General features: G+C 43.1%; 1 protein-coding gene across 1 annotated transcript in view; it reads right to left on the bottom strand.

Annotated features, from left to right (window-relative positions):
* The window catches only part of KIT (KIT proto-oncogene, receptor tyrosine kinase), a 76605-nt gene that overhangs the window by 37095 nt on the left and 16108 nt on the right, over positions 1-23402 (bottom strand). The window contains exon 2 of the mRNA XM_044418061.1: positions 6926-7174. Within this exon, the coding sequence (XP_044273996.1) occupies positions 6926-7174 (249 nt within the window). The remainder of the gene's footprint in view (positions 1-6925; positions 7175-23402) is intronic.

The raw sequence follows: 23402 nt of genomic DNA, 5'->3' as shown, positions 1-23402 counted from the left end.
CAAGTATTCTCCATTTTGTATTGATGCATCTGATTTTTAAAATTTAATTAATTTTATTTTTGCCAAGGTGGAGAACTTGGCATTTGTCATTGTTGAATTTCATTCTGTTGTTTTCTGCCCAGCATTCAAGCTTGTTTAGGCCTGGAGGTTCTTCTGTCTTTCAGGGTGTTCACTATTCTACCCTGTTTAGTATTGTCTGAAAATTTATTTATTGTTCCCTGGGTTTCCTCATCTAGATCATTAATAAAGATGTTGAAGAGTACCAGTTCCAGGACTGAGCCCTGTGGTACCCCACTTATTGCCTCTCTCCAGGTTGAGAAGCTCCCAGTGATGATGACTCTGTGACCTATTTTGAAGCCAGTTGTGAATTCACCTAATAGTAGTTCTGTCATGACCACATTTTGCTAATGTATGTATTAGGATGGGGCACGCTGTTGGCTTTGCTAAAGTGCTAAAGTCAAAGTAAATAATGTCCTTGTGTTTCCTCTGTCCATTTGGGTGGTAACCCAGTTGAAGAATGAGACTAGGTTGGTTTGACATGACTTATTCTTAAGAAAACTGTGTTGGATTGTATCACTATATTTTCCTCAAGATTTGATTTTTTAAATGATTTGCTCCAGAAATTTCCCAAGGATTGAAGTTAGGCTGACTTGTCTATAATTCCCTCATGCATCTTTCTTCCCTTGCTTGTAGATGGGGACCACATCAGCTCTCCTCCAGTCATCTGGCGCTTCCCTCGTTCTCCCAAGATTTCTCAAATATTATATATAGTGCCTCAGAGAGCTATTGTGTCAGTTTCTTTAATATTCTAGTATGGAGTGTCTCAGGTCCTAGATATTTGAATGCTTCTGGCTATTCAAGGTGCTACTTGACCATTTGTCTGTTGATCTTAGGCTGCCATCTTTCCCTTTCATTTTGCATTTCCTCTTCTGTAGGCAGGCTGCACATTCTTTTGTGGAAGAAGACTGAGCCAAAGGAGGAGTTGAGCACCTCTGCCTTTTCCTTGGCATGTTATCTTTTTGCTGCCCTCAATGAGCTGCTGTATACCTCTCTTTTGTTTGTCTTTTATTTTGTACATAGCTGTAGAAGGCTTATTTTTAGCATACCTCGCAAGTCTCAGTTTGTAACTCACTTTAGCCTTTCTGACTGCATCACTCTTCACTGTCTGCTTACACTCTTCTTTTGAGAATTCACCTCCTTTCCACTTTCTGTACATGTTCCCCTTAGCTTGAGATGTCTCTTAACTTTTTGTGGAGCCACGAGGAGAGGGCGGTTTGCTAGTTTTCTATTATATTCTTTGTTGGGTTTAGTTGTTCTGATTTAAGATTTTCTTTAAGATTTCCCATTCCTAATGGATGCCCCTCTCCTTTAGGGAGAGCTGCCAGGAGAATTTGCTTATCACTTACTTGAATTGCTTAAAATTGACCCTTCTGAAGTCAAGGATGTGTGATTGGCTGCCACAGACATTTGCCATTCCCTTAATAGAGAATTCAAGAATGGTGTGGTTGCTTTCACCATATACATATTCTTTAGATATAAACTCAACATTTTGCACCAATGCAGGATAAGCAATACCATGTGAGGACAGCCCATAGTTCTCCACATGTTTTACTTATAATTCCATGAAACCTTTCACTGATTTTAGCCTTTTATGGTGACTATGAAAAATTGCCAAGAAGGGAGTTTTGAGGGAGGCATTTGTAAACATCTCCCAAGAAAAATTGGGAAAAGCTGCACCTTGGCAAAAGTAGTGAGTTTTTAACATAACAGTCCCTCATGAATGAATAGCTCAGAATGAAGAATATGTTTGGATGACTTGGTGCTGATGAAAGCAAGAGAGAAGGATGGATGCTTTGTTGTTTTGTGGAGTTTAGGATTGTTGTTGTGAGGATAAAATGGAGCTATGTAAGCTGCCTTGGGTTCCTCACAAGTATTTGTAATAATACTTACTCTCCTGAAAGATTTGAAATAAGAATTAAATAAATGCATGCACCCATCCATCTCTCCACCCAGCAAGTTTGCCTTCTCTTAAAAGGCTCTACCACCAGTGCTACTGCCACACCAAACAGGTCCAGCTCTATCCTGAAGGCACGTCCTTGTCTCAGCCATGATGGTAAAGAACAGATAGACCTAGCACATGCAGGGAGAGGGACTGATGGGTGTTCTGGACAGGAAGGAGAAAAGAGGAAAGGAGAAATGTGAAAAGGGATAAAATGGAAAAAGGTGTGAACAAAGGAAAAAGGAGGGTGAAAACAACAGGTAAGGGAGATGGTAAGGGAGAACAAAAATGGTAGGAACTTAGGAATAGATCACAGGTGGTGATGATGAGAGTTGTAGTCCCAAGCACTGAAGAGGAACAAGTTGAAGGTGACTGCCCTAGATTACCACTCCCTTCGGCCTTGGCCAGCACAACTTATTGTGACAGATGATGGGGAGCTTGAGTCTAAAACAGGTTGGTGAAGACTGATCTAAGGGATAAAGCATTAAAATGAATTTAAGTAATCTAATCAAAGTGATTATATCTGATTAAAGTGACTGAATACTCTTAGCCTTGATGTTTCAATTGATTTGAAGCTACCCGTCCAGCACTGCATCTTACCAGCTTGTGGAATGTCCTGTTTAACACTGAGAACACAAAGATCAATCTTATCCAATATTGCATGTTGAATGAATTATAGTGGGGTGCCCAGTGCACAAAGGAGGATATTCACAAGCGGAGCAGCAAGGCAATATCCACTCTCTGTTGCTTGCTGGTAGCATCCAATACTCAAAGGTATGGTCCTTTGAAAGAGAGGGCAGTGATGACTGATGCATGAACGGTACCATTCAGGGGTTGGATCTGGTTACCTCCTGGTCCCTTGTGATTCCCCATTTCTACAAAGTGTTTGTACAAATGTGGAAGAATTCACAAGATATGTACTTGCCAAGTTTGAATTTTACTGCACTATGAAAATGGTCTGCTTTTTAAATGGGTAATTAAGAACCCTGCACAAAAGAATCGCTCCAATTTTTAATTATCATTTCAATCCTTTCCTGTCTAATTGAAAAACTCTGCTACAGCACACTTTGCTGTGACTGCCACCGAATATTATTTTATAAATTCCCTTCCAAGGGTACCACAAAAATTTTATGACTTGGACAAAGGCACTGAAAGAAATGCATGGCTATACTAGCTAATGGATCCCCATCAGCAGGGCACATTCTTCTGAGCCTCATTAAACTTTTCTCCGCATCTGTGTCATACGCCTCTCCTCATTAGCCTTTCCCAATCTGATGCCCTCCAGATGTTTTATTCAGCTATTCCCAAGATTCCCAACCACTGGCTATGCTGGTTAAGGCTGATTGAAGTTTAAATTCAAAACATCTAAAGGGTGACAAACTGGGGAAGGCTGCTCTACTTCTCTACTCATTTGATATTCTCACAAACGATTAATTTAATGCATTCCATTACATTTATACCCCATCTTTTTTCTTCTCGCAAGGAATCCAAGGCAACTTATTGGATTTTCCTGGTCTCCATTTTATCCTCAGAACAACAACCCTGTTAGGCAGGTTAGGCTGAGAGCCAGTGACTAATTCAGTCACTCATGGCCAAAGAGGAACTAGAACTTGTATTTCCCAGTTCAAGTCTAACTACTCCACACTGACTCTTCACTATGATTCTTTAGGCTAGATGGTCATCTGTGCAGAGTCATCTGTGCAGCGTCCTGCTACAGAACTAGATGCCTTCCAAGGTTCCCTCCAGGCCTAAAATGCTGTGATATGGATGTTACAGCCAGCCTACTCCCATCTGGGGTTTTCCTCTTGCAAGCTAATCAGCAGATCCTAGAATCACAAGTTGCTGATGAAAGCCTTCTTGTATGATTTTACTCTAGTGTGGTAGAAGACCAAATCCCAGGACCAGATAGTTGACTGCTTTGGGGAAATACCACAATTTTATTTCCAAGGCCCATGAAGAATGTCCACTAAATTAGTGGCCTTAACTACTGTATTGAGTTTTTTCTCCAGGAATTGGCTTATAAAACGTTGCTCACTATTTGCAGATGGTGGAGACCTAAGGAAATACTAAAACCGTATTTTTACTTCCTGGAAATCAATGAGCTATTTTTAGGTCACCAGGAGGCCATTACAGATTTTTTTTTACATAGATATGGAAATGCATTAATTATTAGGCTTACCCTTACCAATTCATCCTATTATGTGCCAGCAAACTCTAAGAAGGAAAACTAATACACAGTATTAAAATTCCCATTATAGTTCAGCTTCCTTTCACTTGTTTAAATTTTAGTATGAAATTGTTGCCTGCTCAATAAAAGTCACACTCTAGTTCATTACCATGAATAGCTTTCCCATCTCATTCACAAAAGGGAATTTCTTTGGAAAGTGTCATAAGATCAGACATTTAATCCTGCTCTATAGAACAGAATCTTAATGAAAATTCTTAGGCTTACAGCAAAGTCCAATTCTATTGCTGCAATCCTCAAAACACCTTAAAACCAGCATCCAAAATCCATAGTCCTGAATCCACTCCACCTGGCAGGCAGTTTGCATGAGTGGGATTCTCAGTCTTTGCCAATAGTTTCATAATATATCCATTTGCATGCATAACGCTGTTCCCGCCATAAATGAGAAAGCCTTCTAAAGGAAGAGGTGCTTTATGCCCACACCGGAACTCCCATCACTTCCAGGAATCTCTGGGCCATATCTTCTGAAATAAGTCTTTGTGAGGTAAAGCAGACTGAGTAAAGCCTGAGTCATGCACTACTCATGTGGTGTGGTTGGTGCCTCCTTGTACACCACACTAATAAATGATACAACATACTAAACAAGGTTGATGGAATCAGCCAGGACAGACAGAATATGCAAGATGGTCCAACATTATGCAGGCCCTTGGAGTGAAACAGCATTCATTTAGGATCTTTCTACATTGTCTGTCCAGGGGAACAGCATCCCCCTTGCTCTAGGAACACAGGAAACAGTTCTTATACCTTTTGAGCGTTCTGACAATTAGTCCAGAGAATCAATTTAATTCTTGGTTACTCCAAAATGTGATAATCTTCCCTAGGGATAAAGTGCCAGAAAGCACTGGAATTCAGACAAAACTGTCAATGGATTCAGACGTGCAGGCTCATCACTAGAAGATTTAAATGTGTGAAAGAAGTATTATAGATCTAAGACAATTAAATGTTTGCAATAATCTCACAATGCCAATGTAGCTTCTTTCCATGAGAAATAAAGTCATCTGTGTGCACTAACCAGCACATGTATGCACTAACCAGCTCTTAAGTGTTGGCAGTGACGGGATTATGGATGTTCTGGCAAAGCATGTCAATTCACTTTTGGTGGTGCTTCCAAAAATCTCTTTAGCATCATCATGACCCACAGAACAGCTGCAGACAGCACCAGAGGACTCATTAAAAATCAGACTCCAGTTCCTCAGCTCCCTTAATGTTTGTCTTGAGAGACCTGAGCCTCACATGGGCATCTTTCCAATCTTCTCAGGGAGAGAGGCATCAGCAACAAGAACAATCATGTCTCAAAGGGGAATCTTTGGAGACATGTTGCCCAACATAAATCCCATAGCTAATGTTTTAGAACATAGTTACAGGAGCTCAAGTCTTACTAGTCTTCCAAATTTAGGAATGTGGCGACAGACTGGAGCTACCCAGAGGCAAGTGTGCAACATACACGTACTTCAGTCTAAGTCTTTCCTCCTATATCTCTGTTCAAGCAATGTCATTCAAAACAAGTTTCCGTTCTGCATCATTTCATCGCTACAACCTTGCTTGAGTACTTGCATGTGTGCGCTGGCCATCACCAATCTAACACTACAGTATGAACTCAGATATCATTCAACCTTGTGTCACCTTAACTGCAAATGTTGTCATATGCAAACAGCCACAAAGAAATCAAACAGTTCTCATTTCTAAAATGTCCCCCATCCCCCGGGAAAATTACAGAGCAGGTCTTTCTTCACAGACACTATGGGACTTTTCATCAACAGATAATGAGAAGAAACTGTGCCTGATGATCCTGGAAAAGACGAAAGACAGCAGATGTAACATTATGCTCTGTAGCCACTGGATCGGGGATAAAAAATGAGCAGAGATGCAGAGGACTCTTATCTTGCCCAAAAATGGGATCGCATAATTTCGTTGCAGTAAACCAATTTCACAATGAAGGTCTCTGATCCAAAACCCTCACCATGGCTACACATCAAAGCTACATTTCTCCCCCACCCTTGCCACAATTATGGAGATGAGTGTGCATTGCAGAAATATACATTGAACATACTATGTATTTGGCCCCAAGTTCCAATGCTTCTTGAAGCAACTTCTTGAGTGTGGTGTCACCCATCACAAGCATTTGCTCAAAAAAGCATATATCACGGTGAGCAAATGCCTAAGCATTCATATAGGTATCATATCAACCTTAGAGTAAACAGCAACATGGAATGTAGTTAAGGATTTAGGAGGAATTCAATGGGAGGTCAAAAATGGATTTTCATGATTCACCCCCTCCTCAGATTCTGGATTCATTGTCCAGAACATTGTCCTAGCACATTCATTGTTGGGTGAACTGAGCCAGTTTGCAGACTTCTGTCTTTAAGACAAGACAGAAACCATGCAGTTCTAGCATGATTTGCACAAATTGTGCCAGAATTATGTAGTTTCTGACTTCCAGTTTGCACAAATAACTGATTTTTAAATGTTTAAACCATGGCCCATCTTAAATATAGAAGTCTGCAGAAAAACCTGATTTGGCCCACTTTCGATTATTAGATTGGAAAGTCCAACAAGCTCAAACAAGCTGAACAAATTTCCAGCATCACATCTCTAAGTGCAGATCTCACATCTCTAAGTAAGATTTCAGAGAATGTCCTCTTGAGATAAAAAAAAGGGATAAAATAAAGGCATTGGGTTACCTTTAACAAACACATAAATGGAGCTGTTCAAGTTTTCTCTATTTTTACATGTATATGTTCCTGTGTCTCTGGGTGCTGATTTATTTATGTAAAGCTCCTTGTATTTTACATTCTTTCGCCTTGCCGATGGATCTGCATTCTGAATAATCCAGGTCACGGGGCCATCATCATTGCACCACAGACGTAACTCTTGGCCACTCTGCACAACCAAAGGGGATTTGGCTGGAGTAATAGAAGGACTTGCACCACCTGCCAAAAATAAAATGTAGCAATTAGTGTCTACTCATGACCTTTCTTTCATAGCTTTAACATATATCTATATGCTGAACAACCAGTCTGTGAGTTTAACTTATCATTTTCATTTGTTTTAAAAAGATGACTGAAGTATTACAGTTTTAGAAATGCCTGACAACTGAATCTTGATTGAATGCTTCAATAATTGTATCTATCTCTCCCTTATTTTTGGGCCAAGTGGATAGAAACACAGTCACAAAATGGAGATCCAGAAGTCATATGCCTTGTGTTGGATCCAAATGAACAGGAGACCCACTGAAATCAGTGGGACTAGAGATAGTCATGGCTTCAATGGGTATATTCTAAGTATGAATATACTTAGGTATATTCTATGGGTATATTCTAAGTATCTGCACCCGGTCCCTTATTTATAAGGAAACCAATCTGAGCACAGATTATATGCCTTTATGGACATATTACGGCTGTACAGTCATGATCCTATAGTCTGTTTATCCATAGTTTGTCCTGAAGTGAATATGGAAGGGTTTTCCATAAGATTTTAACATCCCATGATGCACTTTAACTATAGTGGAAGAAACCTACCTTTCCAGCCTCCTTCCCTGACATCTGACTAGCACAGCAAAATTCCTAAGTGTGCTCCTTGACTCTGTGAGAACAACTTTAAGGTCCACTCTTAAACATATACACCTGTTTGTTGCAGTGCATTTCCTTGTTTCTCCCTGATGACACATCTGCTTGATTAGTATTTCTGTAATTAAAGCCCCAGATGGTGGCCCTGATCCAGAAAAGGTTAGTCATCACAGTTAGCTATCTTTATACCAAGCCAGTCCCTTGATCCATCTCACCCCAGTATAATCAGCACTTGCTGACAGTGGTTTCCCAGGGTTCAGGCAGGATTCTTTACTAGCCCTGCTAGGTGATGCCAGGTATCAAGCCTGCTACCTTTGGCAAGCAAAGCTCTACCGTTGGCAAACAGGCATTCCCCTTTGACTGATGTCAAATCAAAACTAATTCTGCCTAAATTGAGTTCAAGTAACCAGGTTCGGCTATAGTGTATTTGTGTAAAGCCACATAAAGTCAATGTTCATTGCCAAATGGTAGCTACTGAAGATCTGGAATATGGTTTAAATCTAGCTATTTTATGTATTGTTGCTGCCTTGCTCCAATGCCCATATGTTAGGTATTTCTCACAAATTTAGCACCACAATTTCAGTTGAGCAAACCAAAATTTGGTTATTTCATGCTTTCTCTGTTTATACCAATTGTCACTCTGACAGAGAAGGGGAAAAGTGTGAGTATATCTCCACTTGGCTTACAATGCGCTTGCCTGATACAGAACAATTAATGATTTCTTTAAAAAGTTGGCTTTTCTTCTTATTAGGAGCAATGTCACCAGCTAAGCCTACAAATGAAGTTTGCCTAGATTATCATGCAGTCTCAAATGTATTTATCTTGCAACCTTAGCAGTTCTTAGAAGTACAAGGGATTTAAGAGGATGTCGAGTAAACACTTTCCAATTAGTGAGAAATTCAAAGAAAGCGAAACATAATAAGGCAAAGAAGGAAGGATTGGAGCCTCCAGAGTATCGAAGCAGTGCAGAGTCTTTCAGATCAACAAAGACCAAGCCTAGTACTTTGGGTGGCATGTTGCATAGGACTGGGGAGATCAGGGCTGAAATCTTGGCTAAGAAGCAAAGCTCATGGGAACCATTTGGAAAAGCAGGTTGCTTACCTGTAACTGATGTTCTTCGAGGGCCATCTGTGCAGTCACACATATGGGTACTGCGCCTGCACAGTGCCTGTGGCCAGAAGATTGATAGCTAACGGTTTGGCGGGAAAACTCCGCTCCCCTCCCCGCTAGCAGTATATATGGAGCGGAGTGTCCGCCATTTTCCAGTCTTTGACAGACCGGACGTTGGCTCTCTAAGAAACAAATGGTAACTAAGTATAATTTAATTTGTTTAATTTTAATTTTTTTTTATCGACAAGAAGAAAAAATATTGTGTAGGTACTGAGAGCAAGAGTAACACAGTACCGAAAACAACACCACCCAATGACACCGAGTGGGGCCGGTGGGTGGGTTGTGTGACTGCACAGATGGCCATTCGAAGAACATCAGTTACAGGTAAGCAACCTGCTTTTCTTCGTCGTGGCCTCTGTGCATCACACATATGGGTAGATTAGCAAGCTTATCCAGACTGGAAGGAGGGAAGGTGTCATCAACGAAGAATTGTTGAAAGAACGGCTCTGCCAAAGGAACAGTCCTGCCTAGCACGGACATCCAGCCGATAATGCTTTGCAAATGTACATGGAGTGGCCCAGGTGGCAGCCCTACAGACATCGTCAATCAGAACTCCCAACGCGAAAGCTGAAGAAGCAGCTACAGCTTTAGTAGAATGGCCTCTTGGGATTGTAGGTAAGTCCATCTTGGCCAATTGATAGGAAAGAGTAATGGTTTGGACTATCCACTTAGAGAGTCTCTGAGGGGTAACTGGAAAACCTTGATTTTGCTCAGAGCACTTGACGAAGAGTTTAGTGGAATGTCGAATAGACTCAGTCCTTGATCTATAAAAGGCTAGGCGGTGCCGAAAATCGAGCATATGCAAGGTTCTCTCAATTGGATTCGACGGAGATGGAAAAAAGGCAGACAAGACAATCTCCTGACCCAAGTGGAAGGAAGTAGCCACTTTGGGAAGAAAAGAGGGGTCCATACGTAGAACCACTTTCTCCCTGTAGAAATTCAGATACGGAGGGTCCACCCTGAGAGGACAGAGTTCACGAGCTCTCTGAGCTGATGTAACCGCTACCAGGAATGCTGTTTTCCAAGAAACAAGACGAAGATCTATCGTCGCCAAGGGTTTGAAAGGAGGTCTTGTTAGAGCTTGTAACACCACTGATAGGCTCCAAGTAGGCATAACCGGCCTAATCGTCAGATGAAGGTTATGCAGCCCCTTGAGGAATCTTTTTATCAGTGGTTGAGAGAAGATGGAGGAGCCTTGAACTGTACCCAGCTAGTAGGAAACTGCTGCCATGTACACTTTTATGGAAGATGGCTTAAGTCCGGAATGATGGAGTTCTAAAAGGAACTAGAGAATGTGGTCTATAGATGCAGAATGTGGAAGAAACGAGCGAGACTCGGCAAAGATAGAGAATTGTCGCCACTTGGCCGCATATGACTTTCGAGTTGACGGCCTTAGCACAGAATCGAGAATGCGTTGGATGTCCGGGTGAAACTGCATCGAACCCGATGGAACATCCATTGGATTCGAAGACAGATGGATGGCAGATGGATGCAAGGCATGGCGCAATGCGTCGGATCCGGGGACAGGATCCGTAGAACGTGAAGATAACGTCAGTAGCGAATCGGCGCCGACTGCTATCGAATTCGCCAGGCTGTCAATTTCAGCAATGTCAAGTCCAGATGGCGAATTGTGCCTTCTTGCTGGGTGATGAGATACGGAACTTGTGGGAGTTGACGATATTCTCCCTGAGAAACGTGAAGAAGCATCAAAATCCATGCTTGACATGGCCACCATGGAGTTATCAACAGTCCTGTGGCCCCATTGTAGATTATCTTCGATAGTACTCTCATAATGAGGGGATCGGAGGGAAAGTGTAAAAATTCATATTGTTCCAAGGGATCATAAAGGCATTCCCTGATGACCCTTGTCCGATTCCTGCTCTCGAGCAAAAAGTCTCACATACCCTGTTCTGACAGGTGGTGACTTTGTCCCTCCTTGTTTGTTCAGATAAAAGACCGTAGCAATATTGTCCGAAATTATCTGAATGACTTGATGCCGAAGAACGTCCTCGAACAAACACAGGGCCTTAAAAACTGCTAGGAGTTCCAGGAAATTGATATGGTTCCCAGATTCCTGTCGATTTCACATGCCTTGGGTGCGAAGACTGGAACACACAGCCCCCCATCCCAGTAGGGATGCATCAGTACCGAGAGTCACTGAAGGGCACCGGGGCCAAAATGGAACCCCAACTGATAGGTTGGCTGGGATTCTCCACCATAGCAGCGAGTGAAGAACAGATGATGGGATCCAAAGTAACTTTGTCGGTAAGTCCGTTTGAGGCCTGAACATTTTGTTGAAGAAAAGTTGAAGAGGACGAAGTTGGAGCCTGGCATGAGGGACAACGGCAACTGACGCAGCCATATGTCCCAAGATGGATCGGGCAGGAACCATCCTATCTCGTCGCATTTGATAGATGTGTCGAGCAAGGGTCTGCTGTCTGTCCCATGGGAGAAAGGCTTTTGCCAAAGTGGAATCCAGATGGGCTCCGATGAAAGTGATCATCTGTACAGGAACAAGAGAAGATTTCTCGGTGTTAATGCAAAGTCCAAGGTCTTGCAGCAGAGGACAGGTAGTATGTATCAAGGCAAGAAGTCCTTCTCTGGTCTGGGAGACTAGCAACCAATCATCGAGGTACGGATAGATTTGAACACCTCGGAGTCGTAGAAAGGCACAGACAGGGGCCATGCACTTTGTAAAAACTCTCGGAGTGGTGGCTAGTCCAAAGGGTAGTACCATAAATTCAAAAATTTCAGACGCAACAGCAAAACAGAGGAAATGGCTGACATGGATGGATTGATATGTGGAAATAGGTGTTCCTTAAGTCCAGTGAGGGGAACCAGTCCTCTCTCCTCAGCAATGGTAGGATATTTTGAAGGGTGGACATCCTGAATTTTTTTGTTGTGATGAACTTATTGATGTTTTGTAAGTCCAGTATTGGACGAAGACCATCATCCCGCTTCGGGACCGTAAAATATCTTGACTAGAATCCATGCGGTCCCTCTGTTAGAGCTAGTTGATGAATCGCTCCTTTGGGGAGAAGATGTCGAACTTCGTCGAGCAATGCAGGTGAACATGGAGTGACCTGGATTGGGCTCGAAGGAGGAAGGACGTTGAATTCTATCCGATAACCGTGTTGAATGATGGATAACACCCACAGATCAGATCTGATGGACTCCCAAATGGGGAGTCGGCCTTTCAGCCGGTCCCCAAATGAGAGAGGGGTGGGTGGAGTAGGAAGCAGAGGAATGGTTTGCCTGTCCCGTCAATGTTGTCTCCTGTTGCCCTCAAAGCAGCAACAGCCCTGTTGGTAACGTTGTGGCGGCTGTTGACGATGGTATTGTTGTTGTTGCTGCTGCTGGTGTTGTGGTTGCTGTCTGGATTAATAGGGTTGCCGGTAGGGTGGACGGGCCCAAGCCCACTTATGCTGTGTTTGGAGCTGAAGCTCCATCCGCCGAGCCGCCATCCTGGATTTGTGGATCTTTTTGAGCTTGTGATCAGTTCGGGAATGGAAGAGCCCGTACCCGTCGAAGGGCATCTCCTCTATGCGCCTCTTCGTCTCCTCCGGAAAGTTGCAGTTGCGTAGCCACGCGTGCCTCCAGAGGGAGACGGCACCAACCAGGGCCCTGGAGTCCGTGTCCACATGGTGTCAGGTGGTAGAGAGTTGTTGCACCGCAACCTGCATGGCCTCCTTCACAAAGACTTTTGCAAGGTCACCCTGGTGAGTGGAAAGCACGTTGTTGAGGCATTGCATAATGAAGTACTGGTACCGAGCTAGTGTCACCTCATAATTTGATATTCTCAAGCCGAGCCCAGAGGCCACATAGACTTGGCGAGCTAGGGTATCAATTTTTCTCCCTTCTTTATCTCTGGGCACGGTGTGACCCCTCACTTTCCTGCCCTGGGAGGACTCCACCACGACCGAGTTCAGTTTAGGATGACGGAGGAAGAATGGAATGTCCTCCTCCTGAACCCGGTACATGGCTTCATACCTCCTAAAAGTAGGTTGCGGATGGGCAGGGAGGTCCCACGGTTGGATCATAGCTTGCCGCAAGGTGGTAATGAGCGGCAAGACTATCGACATCAATTGCTCCTCATGGACGACATCGTAAAATTTGTCGGTACTGGGGCCATGTCGCTGTATGGCATCCATTTCCAGCGACTGGACCAGACGTGACATCAGCTCTGCGAAAGAAATGTGGGATTCGTCGGGAGACCCAGGGCCCTGGGAGGTCACCGTGATATCTGGAGAGGTCGATTCGGAGTCATCAGAATCAACCCCATAGTATGGGGGGGCGGTGGAGGAAGACCCTGCCGGCGAGAAGGATCGACTGCTCTCCCTGGTCGGAGCTTCGGGAGCACGTCTCGGGACTGAGGACGTAGGGCGGTCTCGTGGAGCTCGCAGAGAGGAGTGACCTCTGGGAGCCAGGCAGCGTCCAGCAGAATGGTAGTCCCCCCATCCATGATAGAAAGACGACTGCGGATGGTACCATTCGTTGGACCTTCGCTCGGACAAGCAGCTTCTTCGACTCCTAGGAGGAGACATCTCCGCTTCCACGTCGAATCCAGCCGGGGGCATAGGTGTGGAGACCTAGCCCTGGGCAGGGAATCTCAAATCTCTCCATCGGAGATCGAGTCCCTAGGTGGAGCTTGAAGAGGCTCCGTCGTTGGCTCGCCCATGTGCTGAGGGGACCTGGGAGGGGTAACTCGCATGGCTGCCTGAATTGTCGGGCCTGGTGGTGTTGGTACCGTGACGGCTGTCAGGACCGAGGGCGCCGACGAAAGCGAGTCTCGGGGCTTGAAATGCTCAGGGTTCTTAGGCTTTTTGGATGGCTTCCCGGTCTTGTCCTTCTTAGCCTTCTTATATTTGGACGGCTTGTCAGAAAGACTATACTTCCGTTTCTCACGCCTCTTCTTAGGCGAGGTGGGAGGTCAAGCCCCCACGGTGGGCACACCTTCATCCGAAGGTCATGAGGGTGGGACTGTGGAAGAGGAAGCCAGCTGGGCAGACGAGGCTGGGCGAGCAGCCACAGCCGCGGTTGAAACAGGGCGAGAAACCAGTGGGTCTGATTGGAGGAGTGCACGGTCCCACAGAAGCCTGCGAAGGCGGTTCTCACGATTTTTCCTGGCCGGCTGGGAGAAGGCCAGGCAGTGAGCACATTTGTCCATCCTATGTCCTTCTCCTAGGCAGAGAAGGCATAGGTCATGTGGGTCTGCCGGAGACATTTTCAACCCACATTCTGCGCACTTGTGGAAAGCCGCTCGTTGCGCCATCGTTGGAAAAGGAAAAAAGAAGATAGTGCAGAGGGTAATAATATATTTTTGGGGGTTTTTTTTAGAAAGAAGTAAGTAAACAAGAAAAACAAGAAGAGAAACAACAGGAGTTAGCGAAGAACGGGGATGTAAACTTGGAATTAGGAGAACAATCGCAAATTGGAGAAGACGAGAAAACGGTCAGAGCAAGAGCGAAAGTGGCACGAGGCACAATGAACGGCGGTCACAAAGACTGGAAAATGGCGGACACTCCGCTCCATATATACTGCTAGGGGGAAGGGGAGCGGACTTTTGCCACCAAACCGTTAGCTATCAATCTTCCGGCCACAGGCACTGCGCAGGCGCAGTACCCATATGTGTGATGCACAGAGGCCACGATGAAGAACATGAGGATGTGGTCCCCTACACCACCCCCCATGCCTGCTGGGAAGGAACATATGAACTGGGCATGCAATGCTTGATCACAGGGAGGGCCTGGTGTTGTAATGTCTATCTTTTACTCTGAGAGCTAAGCCATACTCTGTATTACGTGCACAGTGCTTTGTGTACCTTAGTGTAACCATGTGGGTCCGACCCAGTTTGGGAACACCACATGTGGGCTGGGGAAGTTTAAACCCCAGGGAACCACTTTTTCTCCAAATTCTCACCACCACTCTATCATAGGGACACGAGCACCAAGAAGCACCTCCTATCTGCTAATCCTTGGGCTGGTAGTGCTGGTAAGATAACAGGAGTGGAGCAGGGTCTGAGATCTAAGGGTATTTATTAGTTGATGGAGGTATCTATGTCAAGTATTTTCAATTTTGTATTCAGTTTTGTTTTAGATGTCACTGAGTTTTTAATTTTGTATTTTGTCCATGTTAGGGTTGTTCTATTGTAGCATGGTGCTGATTTTGGAACTGTTGTAAATTGCCCAGAGAACTTTGCTTATTGGGAAGTACAGATGATAAATAAATAGACATACATGAAGCCAGTGGTGTCAAAGTATTTCTCATTCCTATGACTCCTATGTTCATTTGAAAATCTTCTGTACTTCAGAGAAAGTTTAAGAATGGCAAATATGTGCACTCAAATATTAAAAGCTGCTGAACATTGCTCGTTCATATTCTCATGCATGCATGTCCTTGTACTTGCTGCTTTGGCCATCCATACAGAACAATAGCTCTCTTTCATTCTTTAATACCCAAGTCATACATTCAAGGGCTACTGGTCTGCTTACAATGAATCTACTCTTCTAAACCAGCATACGCACCTCCAACAAGGTACTTGATACACAAGTATGTTCCCCTAGCAATTATGAATGCCCAAGTCACAAGACTTGGCTCAGCTTTCCAACTCATCATGTGTCCATTTACATTTTTCAAGACAGGAAAGTCAAGCAATCACTTAATAATCACAAAGGTGACACAAACAACATATTGAAATGGCACGAGCTTCACTCACACTCAACACGATCCAGTTATATAACCTGCAGACTGACCAAGCGGAACAAAACCCACCAGCCATGTACATACCCTGCTTTTGCTATCTTGGACAAGTACCCCAAATTGGGAAGATTACTGAGCACTCAGTGGGCAGCCATAGCTTGGTGGGTCACAAGTTTGGCCTATGCTGCCCCAGATTAGCAATCAGCAGTCGGTAGGAAGAGCGACCATGAGTGCAACTAATTTTGCTGCAGTTAACTATCCTATGTGTACACAGCTTGGATTTTGTTCTTAATACACATATTATTACTGTTAGCCACCTTGAATGTTTGGTGGAAAGGCAGGATGAACCAACACAGCAGTGTGGCTGTATTCCCCATAGACTCTCATATGTATTGCTATTTTTTACCAACTAGCAGCAAGGAAAGAGTGTTGTGCATCAGGGTTGCTGGTGCGTGCACAAATGTATCTGTGCATGCAGCCCCCAAGTCCAGTGTCAGCATCACATGTGACCCTTGGGCTGAAAAGCCTGGACGCTCCTGCTAAAGAGCAAATTACTGCTCCATTGCTCAAAAGTCGCAAACAAGCAAGCGCCATGGTATGACAAAGTCTATCAAAATACAATACACACAAAGAGCACTTATTATATTATGCATCTGTTATAGTTACAGAATACAGCATTGGTAAATACATTATGTTCTTCTGTGCATTTAAAAATCAATGTAATAATTGCATTTATAGAAATGTGATGTGATAAAGGTAAATGATAGGGCTGCATTTCCTCACAGGGCTTCAATTCCACTGAAGTCCACAGAACCTGAGCATGTATAAAGGGATGCAGTCTTGCAGCCTTAACAACTAATCAAAACGCATTTACGGAACTTCCACTTAATAAATCTCGATGAAAAAGAGACCCATGTGCAAAAAGGAACCGTCATTGCCTATCCTGCTGATATTGCACAGGAAATTTGGTGGTGGCTGCATATTGCATAATTCTGTAATAGCACTCACTGCTCCAAATGCAATGGATGACATCAGGTTATTTCCCTCTCTAAAACATTCATCCTTAACTAAGGAGTTAATACCACTAATGTTAGTGGCAGTGCTAATTCCTGCTCTATGATTCTAGCTATGATCGCTGCAATACTAATAGTGCTAACTGATCACTGTGTGTGTGTGTGTGCGCGCGCACGCACGCGCACGCATGCGCGCGTGTGTGTGTGTGTGTGTAAATATAAATGACTAGAGCACCATCACTGTTCATCTACAGTGGTGACTTTTGATTTTGTTTATCTGAGTCCATACAGCTTGGCACTATCAGCGTTTGCTTTGTAACAGCAATCTACCTGTGCAGCATTTTGCACATGACTAACCAAGGACAATGTTATCAAAGGTGATTATCAGCAGTATTTCTCATCTGAGCCAATGAGGAGCTTTTGAAAGATCCAAGTCTCTGATACTCCTTCTTACACTCTCAATGCCAGGGGGAATACAACAACAAAGACCACAATGCTAATACACTGTTTACAGTGGCAGGTACCTTGCAAGGTCTTCCTTCTGAACAAAGCACTCTGTTGCCATAGTTTGACATTACAGGCTAGCAAGGCTTAGCAAAACAGGTCAATTATCCTTCACAACTACAGGTCCTGGGCTAACTGTCCTAAGGTGTGTAGATCAATAGTGGTTTCTTAGGGAACTCTTAAGCAGAAGGAATAAAAAGAGACAGGATTAACAACAGCTCTGTTGTTTACCAACGGGGATGTTTGCACCATCTGGGAAGTTAATGTGATAATGATAATCTCTCTCTCTCTCTCTCTCTCTCTCTCTCTCTTTCTCTCTCTCTCTCAACATTAATCTCTTTCTTTAAAACTCAGAAGAGCAACAAACTAAACTAGCTAGAACTGAGGAGGGAAAATGGGGATGACCTGGAAGAGACCAATCTGAAACATCCATAAAAATGATGACAGTACTGGTTAAAAAACCTCTTCTTTGAGTAAAAACCTGGTTAAAAACCTCATATTTGCGCATGATTGATCAGATGTGGCCATGAAGGGCTTTTCAGGCACCGACCAGGGTCAATAGGTGGAATTGGGATGCAGGCAGGAAGATGCTGAGTGGAGAAGTGGAACATTTTGGATGGGTGGCCAAAATTTATTTATTATTTATTTATTTATTATTTATTTGTATGCCGTCCCATCGCATAGCCTGGGGATGGCTTACACAAAATAAACAAACACCATACAAATAATACAAATAAAATCCAGATTCACCCTGGCTGCAAAGTAAAACCTATAGATGATATTAAAAGTTATTAAAATATTGTTTAAATAAAAAGGTCTTAGTCTGGCACCGAAAAACAAATAACAACGGCGCCAGGTGGACCTCTCTGGGGAGCGCATTCCATAGGCGGGGCGCCACCGCAGAGAAAGCCCTCCTCTGGGTACTTTGCCTCCTAATGTCTTTCACGGAGGGTTCCCGGAGGAGGGTCTCTGCTGCCCATCTCAGGGGGCAGGAGGGCAAATATGGAAGAAGGCGTTCCTTTAGGTATCCAGGTCCCAAGCCCAAAATGACATGAAATAGCTGTGGAAGGGGCAAGAATGGGTAGGTCATGAGAAGAAGCCAGGCGGCAGGGTCCGCAGCTGTGTACTGAATAGAAGAACCTACTCTGTTGCATTGCAGCTGTGGTATGAATGGAAGGCCTGGCATCAAATGCAGACATCCCCAGGTACCTGCCAATGGCCCACACCTCAGTAAAGGCCTCCTGACAAGAACCTTTGGAGCTGCCCCTCCTCGCCACCACAGGCTGTTTATTCACCTGCCTTTCCCTCCAGCCCAGCTCAGAGGGAGGATCAGCAGATGCCCCTGCCTCTTCGCTCAGTGTCAGCAGGTGGTAGCAGCGCTGGGAATGACGAGCAGCTGGTGACAACGGTGCTGAAAAGCTGAGGGAAGGAGTCCGCTGAGTGTGTCTTGCCCAAGGGTCCTCAGTCTGGCACTGGTGAGGCATCTCTGGTTCGCTGTCTCCAGAGGCTTGTTGGAAGCTAGCTAGAATCATTTTTTGGTTATACTGGAAGAAACTGCAGCAGTAGACAGGCCGCAATTGTTCCACTTTGAGAGCTGTGCTGGATTTAAATTTACCATGTATAAAAAGGGGCTCTCAGATGTGGCTGTTTGCATGCTTAGCATGCACGTAACCATCACATGCAAAACCACAGGGCTGTAAAGGAAGAATTTCAGCCCCAGTATATAATTGTTTTTAACGCAGCAATGGTTTAATGAACTCCTCCCACACTTTATGATGTAATAGATGGCTGAAGTCTGGAGAGTGTTCTAACTGCCCCACTAATAGACTTCTGTGAAGGTGGAAGCCGCTGCATATTTGTTATGAACAGCTGTTTCTGCTGCACACAACTGGTTCAATATTATATTGTGTGCAAGTGCACACACATTCATGTATGTGTGTGCGCATGAATGTTTACTGTTCTTTTCTCTTGTGCTTTTAATGGCACTGTTTTGCAGCTGCTTTGGTCAGAACTAATGCTTTTAGTTCCCTTTTTAATTCTTGTACACTGTTCTGAGAGCTGTTGCTAATTGAATTGTTTATAAAAGTTCTAAATAAACAAACAAACTAGAGTAAGATACCATTTTGTTGTTGCTTCTGGGCTTCATATGGGTATCTGGTTAGTTCCTGAACTGGAGATGCCATTCGTATGATCTTGTGTTCTTATGTCTTGTTAATTAATTGGTCCATACAAGCTGAGCTTGCAACAAACAAATTGTTGCCATGTATCCACTTCCAGAAGTTCTCCAGCTTCAGCTTCCCATGAACCTACCAGGTTATTGTGAGAAGTTCGGCACCCTTGTTGTAAAGGTTTCTTTATACATGTCCAAACCTTATATGGAATTCTATACCAGGCATATTGTGACGAGCTTTTGTACAACTGCACCCCATGAAGTTTGTTCAAGTAGCATATTGCCTACTGAGAGCATGTCTCAAATCTGATTTCATATAGATGTACAAAATTAATGCTGCTTTCTAAAATGTACCCATTCTTCTTTCAGCTTAATAAACTGCTCATCAGCTAATTGCTCTCACTGTTATTTTTTCGACTGCTATAGATTTATATACAAAATATGAAATAATTGACTTGGAAGAAATAAAATAGATCAAAACACACACTAATGGAAAATTCATTATGCAAATGTGCTGAGTTTTTACTTTTTTCATCCATCATAATCTTTACTGGACATTTTGCTTAATGGTGCAGGATTCCCAACCCCACTTGTACTTGGAAGCTGTTTAAAAGTACATTATCATTTTACTGTTTTTATTTTTTGAGAAATATTTATTGGAATGTGCCATGAGGATATGGAATGATGTTTTCTACATTCCTGTTAGAAAAGCATACAGGAAAGCTGAATAGTGCCATGCATTCTTTCTCAAAACCACCATCTGAATCACAGGCCATTTAGAAAACACCGGATTGAATTGAAGTGTAGTTTTCTTGGTAATATGAATGCTAATTATTTCAAGGGCTGGCAGCTATTTAATCAAGATATTGAAGTTTCATTAAAGATATTCTGATAGTCCCCTCAATAAAGGCTTTAGATGAAAAAATAGCAATATCTACATAATTATTCTACTATTGCTATTTTGCTATATCTTGATTTTTTCGCCCACAATATCTCATTTCAAGAAAAATGCAACAATGAATAAAACATGCAGATTAAAATAATCTACACAACTAAATTGGGGACAAAAGAATACTAATACTGTATCTCAACTAAAGTTGACAATGGCTAGTCTCAACAGGGGTGCTTATGTCTTCTATATCTGCATGGCAGTATGAAAGTCAGGACTGAATGGTCATTCTGGAGACGGATAGGACATCACATCCAGAAATGTTTCAATCTGCAACCCATTTTGATCACCGAAAGAGGTAGCGGAGCAAACTTCTGATCTGAGACACAAAAGATCCTGAAAAACTTATTAGAACTGTGGTTCCAAACAAACCTACCCAGAAGCAGAATTCAGTGAGTTTTGTTCCAAGATAAGTGAGTATTCAGTTACAATCCAAGGCCAGCTATATTACTGAAGTTCAGTTTTACCACAGAATACAATTTTGCCTAGTTTGCAGTATTAGGCTGAATACTTAATCTACATGGCCATAGATTTTCTTTACCATTTGTATTACAACTTTTGAGCATCCCCAGGGTACCTGAATCTTGGAAGTCTAGGAATATGGGAATATTCTTGGAATATGGAAGTCTAGCACACTGGAAACTACATGATCCAGGGATCCTTAAACTAGGATGCTGATGAGCAAACATAGTTAAAAAGTAATTTATATGAAGAAGCCATGGGATATATACCTTATGGGACATCAGACATCCAGACTAAGAAGTCAGGCAACTCAAGAAGGCTGTATTTTCCAGCTTCCCTGGATCCTGGAATACTATGCTTATACTGTTCAAGATACAAAGAAGAGTGAGGCCTTGCCACTGCTGCTGGGTAAGCAGGAAGGGACAAGGCTTTTGGACAGGTTTGCAGGCAAGGATCTGAAAACTGTTGAGTTTCTGAAGATAAGTCTAAAGTTCTGATTGGGCTAAAACAAAAACAAAACTCTGAGGGGTGGACAGTTGTCAAGCCCAATTCTAAATTAAACCAAGGGGGAGTTTCTCCATCACTGGCTGCACTCTGGAAAAAATAACTAGAGATGATGCTAATTTAATCACTATCAATTCAGAAAAGCCATGAATAAGTTGCACATAAAGGTAGTCCATTAATTAAACAACATATGGACAGGCGCATTTTTAATCAACAACCTATGAGCAGCTTCTATGTTGGTTGATGAGCATGACATCTGAACCTAGCCCAATGGATTGGTTAGGGACTAAATAACCCAACAGTTAACCCAATAACCAACTATGGGTTAACTTCTGTGTTGTTGAGTCCCTAAACCATCCATCAGTCCTAGAATGGACATCAAGTTCAACAACCTACTAAGGAGTAATTTGTGAGCTGTTGACTAAAAGTGGAAGATACACACAGGCAGTGCACTCTCTTTCTTCCACTTGTGTACAACTACCTATGCAGTATTTAAACCATGGGTTGTTGCTATGTGTAGGTCAGGTCATAGAGCACTACAGGTAATGCTGCAACTGTAGCAATAGCAGAGAAATTGCACACATTTCTGTAAACGCCCACTGCATTAAAAATACTGCAGTATGAACTTGCAATCCAGCCATATTAGCAACACTTAAAATGACAAATAACCATATGACCCATTTATAGAGAATTCATTGCTCACAGCCGTTCTGTATGACTTGTGACCCTCCGAGCTGAATACAGCACCCTTGCCCCAGATGTGTGTGGCAGCCCACCAGAAACTTGATAAGCTTCTTGTTCTTGGATTTAGGTGAGAAGGCCCCTAAGAAGCAGAAACACAGAGCTGGTTGGATGCAATAGGCTTCAGTCTTTAAAAACCTGACTGCCTGTTCTGTAGCAAGATAATGATAACTTTGACTCATACACACTCATACTCACACTTCAATTTGATACTGCATATACAGTTTCCATTTCTAAAATAGTCCCTACACTTTAAAAAAGAAAGAAACAGAAGAGGCCAGAGTAGTCTATCAAAATAGCATACTATATTCAACGTGTTTACTATTGCATTCACGTATCAAGTTACTTGGGGAGAAATAACCTGTCTGTAAACGGTTCTTTCTGTCTTACATAACTAACGAGGCAGTGGGCTGGTTGCCAATCCACATGCCATTAGCACAATACATAGGAACCATTTTCATTTCAATGCTATTGCTGTAAATTTTCACTGGAATAGTGACGCTTAGAACCCACCTTTGTCTGTGAAGCCGAATTGATGAAAATATAATTAATTCAAATACTAGCTGAGCCAGCCATTAAAACATCTCTTTGTGAGAAGGCTCTCCACTTGATTTGCTCATGTCACGTAGTCAAAGGCTCCACTCTTTTAATTTGGGAAACTGGCAAGTCATTATTTTTGGAAAACGACAAGGCAGTTCATGGCTCTTTCCCAATCTCATCAGCCATCTGCAAGTTTCAAGTCAATACTTTAAACAATATATACATTGTGGGCTGTTTAATTGGCATAAACTAAAGTAAATCTGGAACATCCAATTGAGCATCTCTGAAGATCACTTGTCCACTTGCAGCACTGATTAACAACGGAACTTTTTGACAGGGTGGTGGTAGATGCAAAAAGCACTTTCCAAGATTGTACTTTTATAGAAGCTGCAAATTACCCTCTATGACTTCTGGAACAGAGCCTGCACACTAGTGCAGCAATCTCAGTTAAGGATAAGAGGACCTACTCTGTTCCTCTCAAAAGGCTTTGCTGGGACGTGGGATTATTTCATTGTATTTTGCCTAAAATCTGAAATGAACTGTGGAATCTTTGGTAGTATGGCTGGGCCTCTTTCAGGGTCTTCAGTGAGATGTAACTACTATCTCTCATCACTCTGGACAGCCCCATTCAAATGCCCAGCATCTCTAACACAGCAAGGGAAGCAACTGCCGTCACCCACTCTGCCTTACAACATGCACAGTAGAGATTCAGCCCTGCCTTGGAATGTTGCCAGGCGACAGAAGTAGCTCACCTTGCATGCTATTTGTGTACCAGGCCCCAAATACCTGGCGATTCTTCTTGTTCTCTTCCAGAAAGGCTTCTGGTCACAGCCAGTAGCC

This window comes from Varanus komodoensis, unplaced genomic scaffold (assembly GCF_004798865.1).
Source record: "Varanus komodoensis strain SLA01 unplaced genomic scaffold, ASM479886v1 scaffold9, whole genome shotgun sequence".
Taxonomy (NCBI): Eukaryota; Metazoa; Chordata; class Lepidosauria; order Squamata; family Varanidae; genus Varanus; species Varanus komodoensis.
This window is presented reverse-complemented; position numbering and strand designations above follow the sequence as displayed.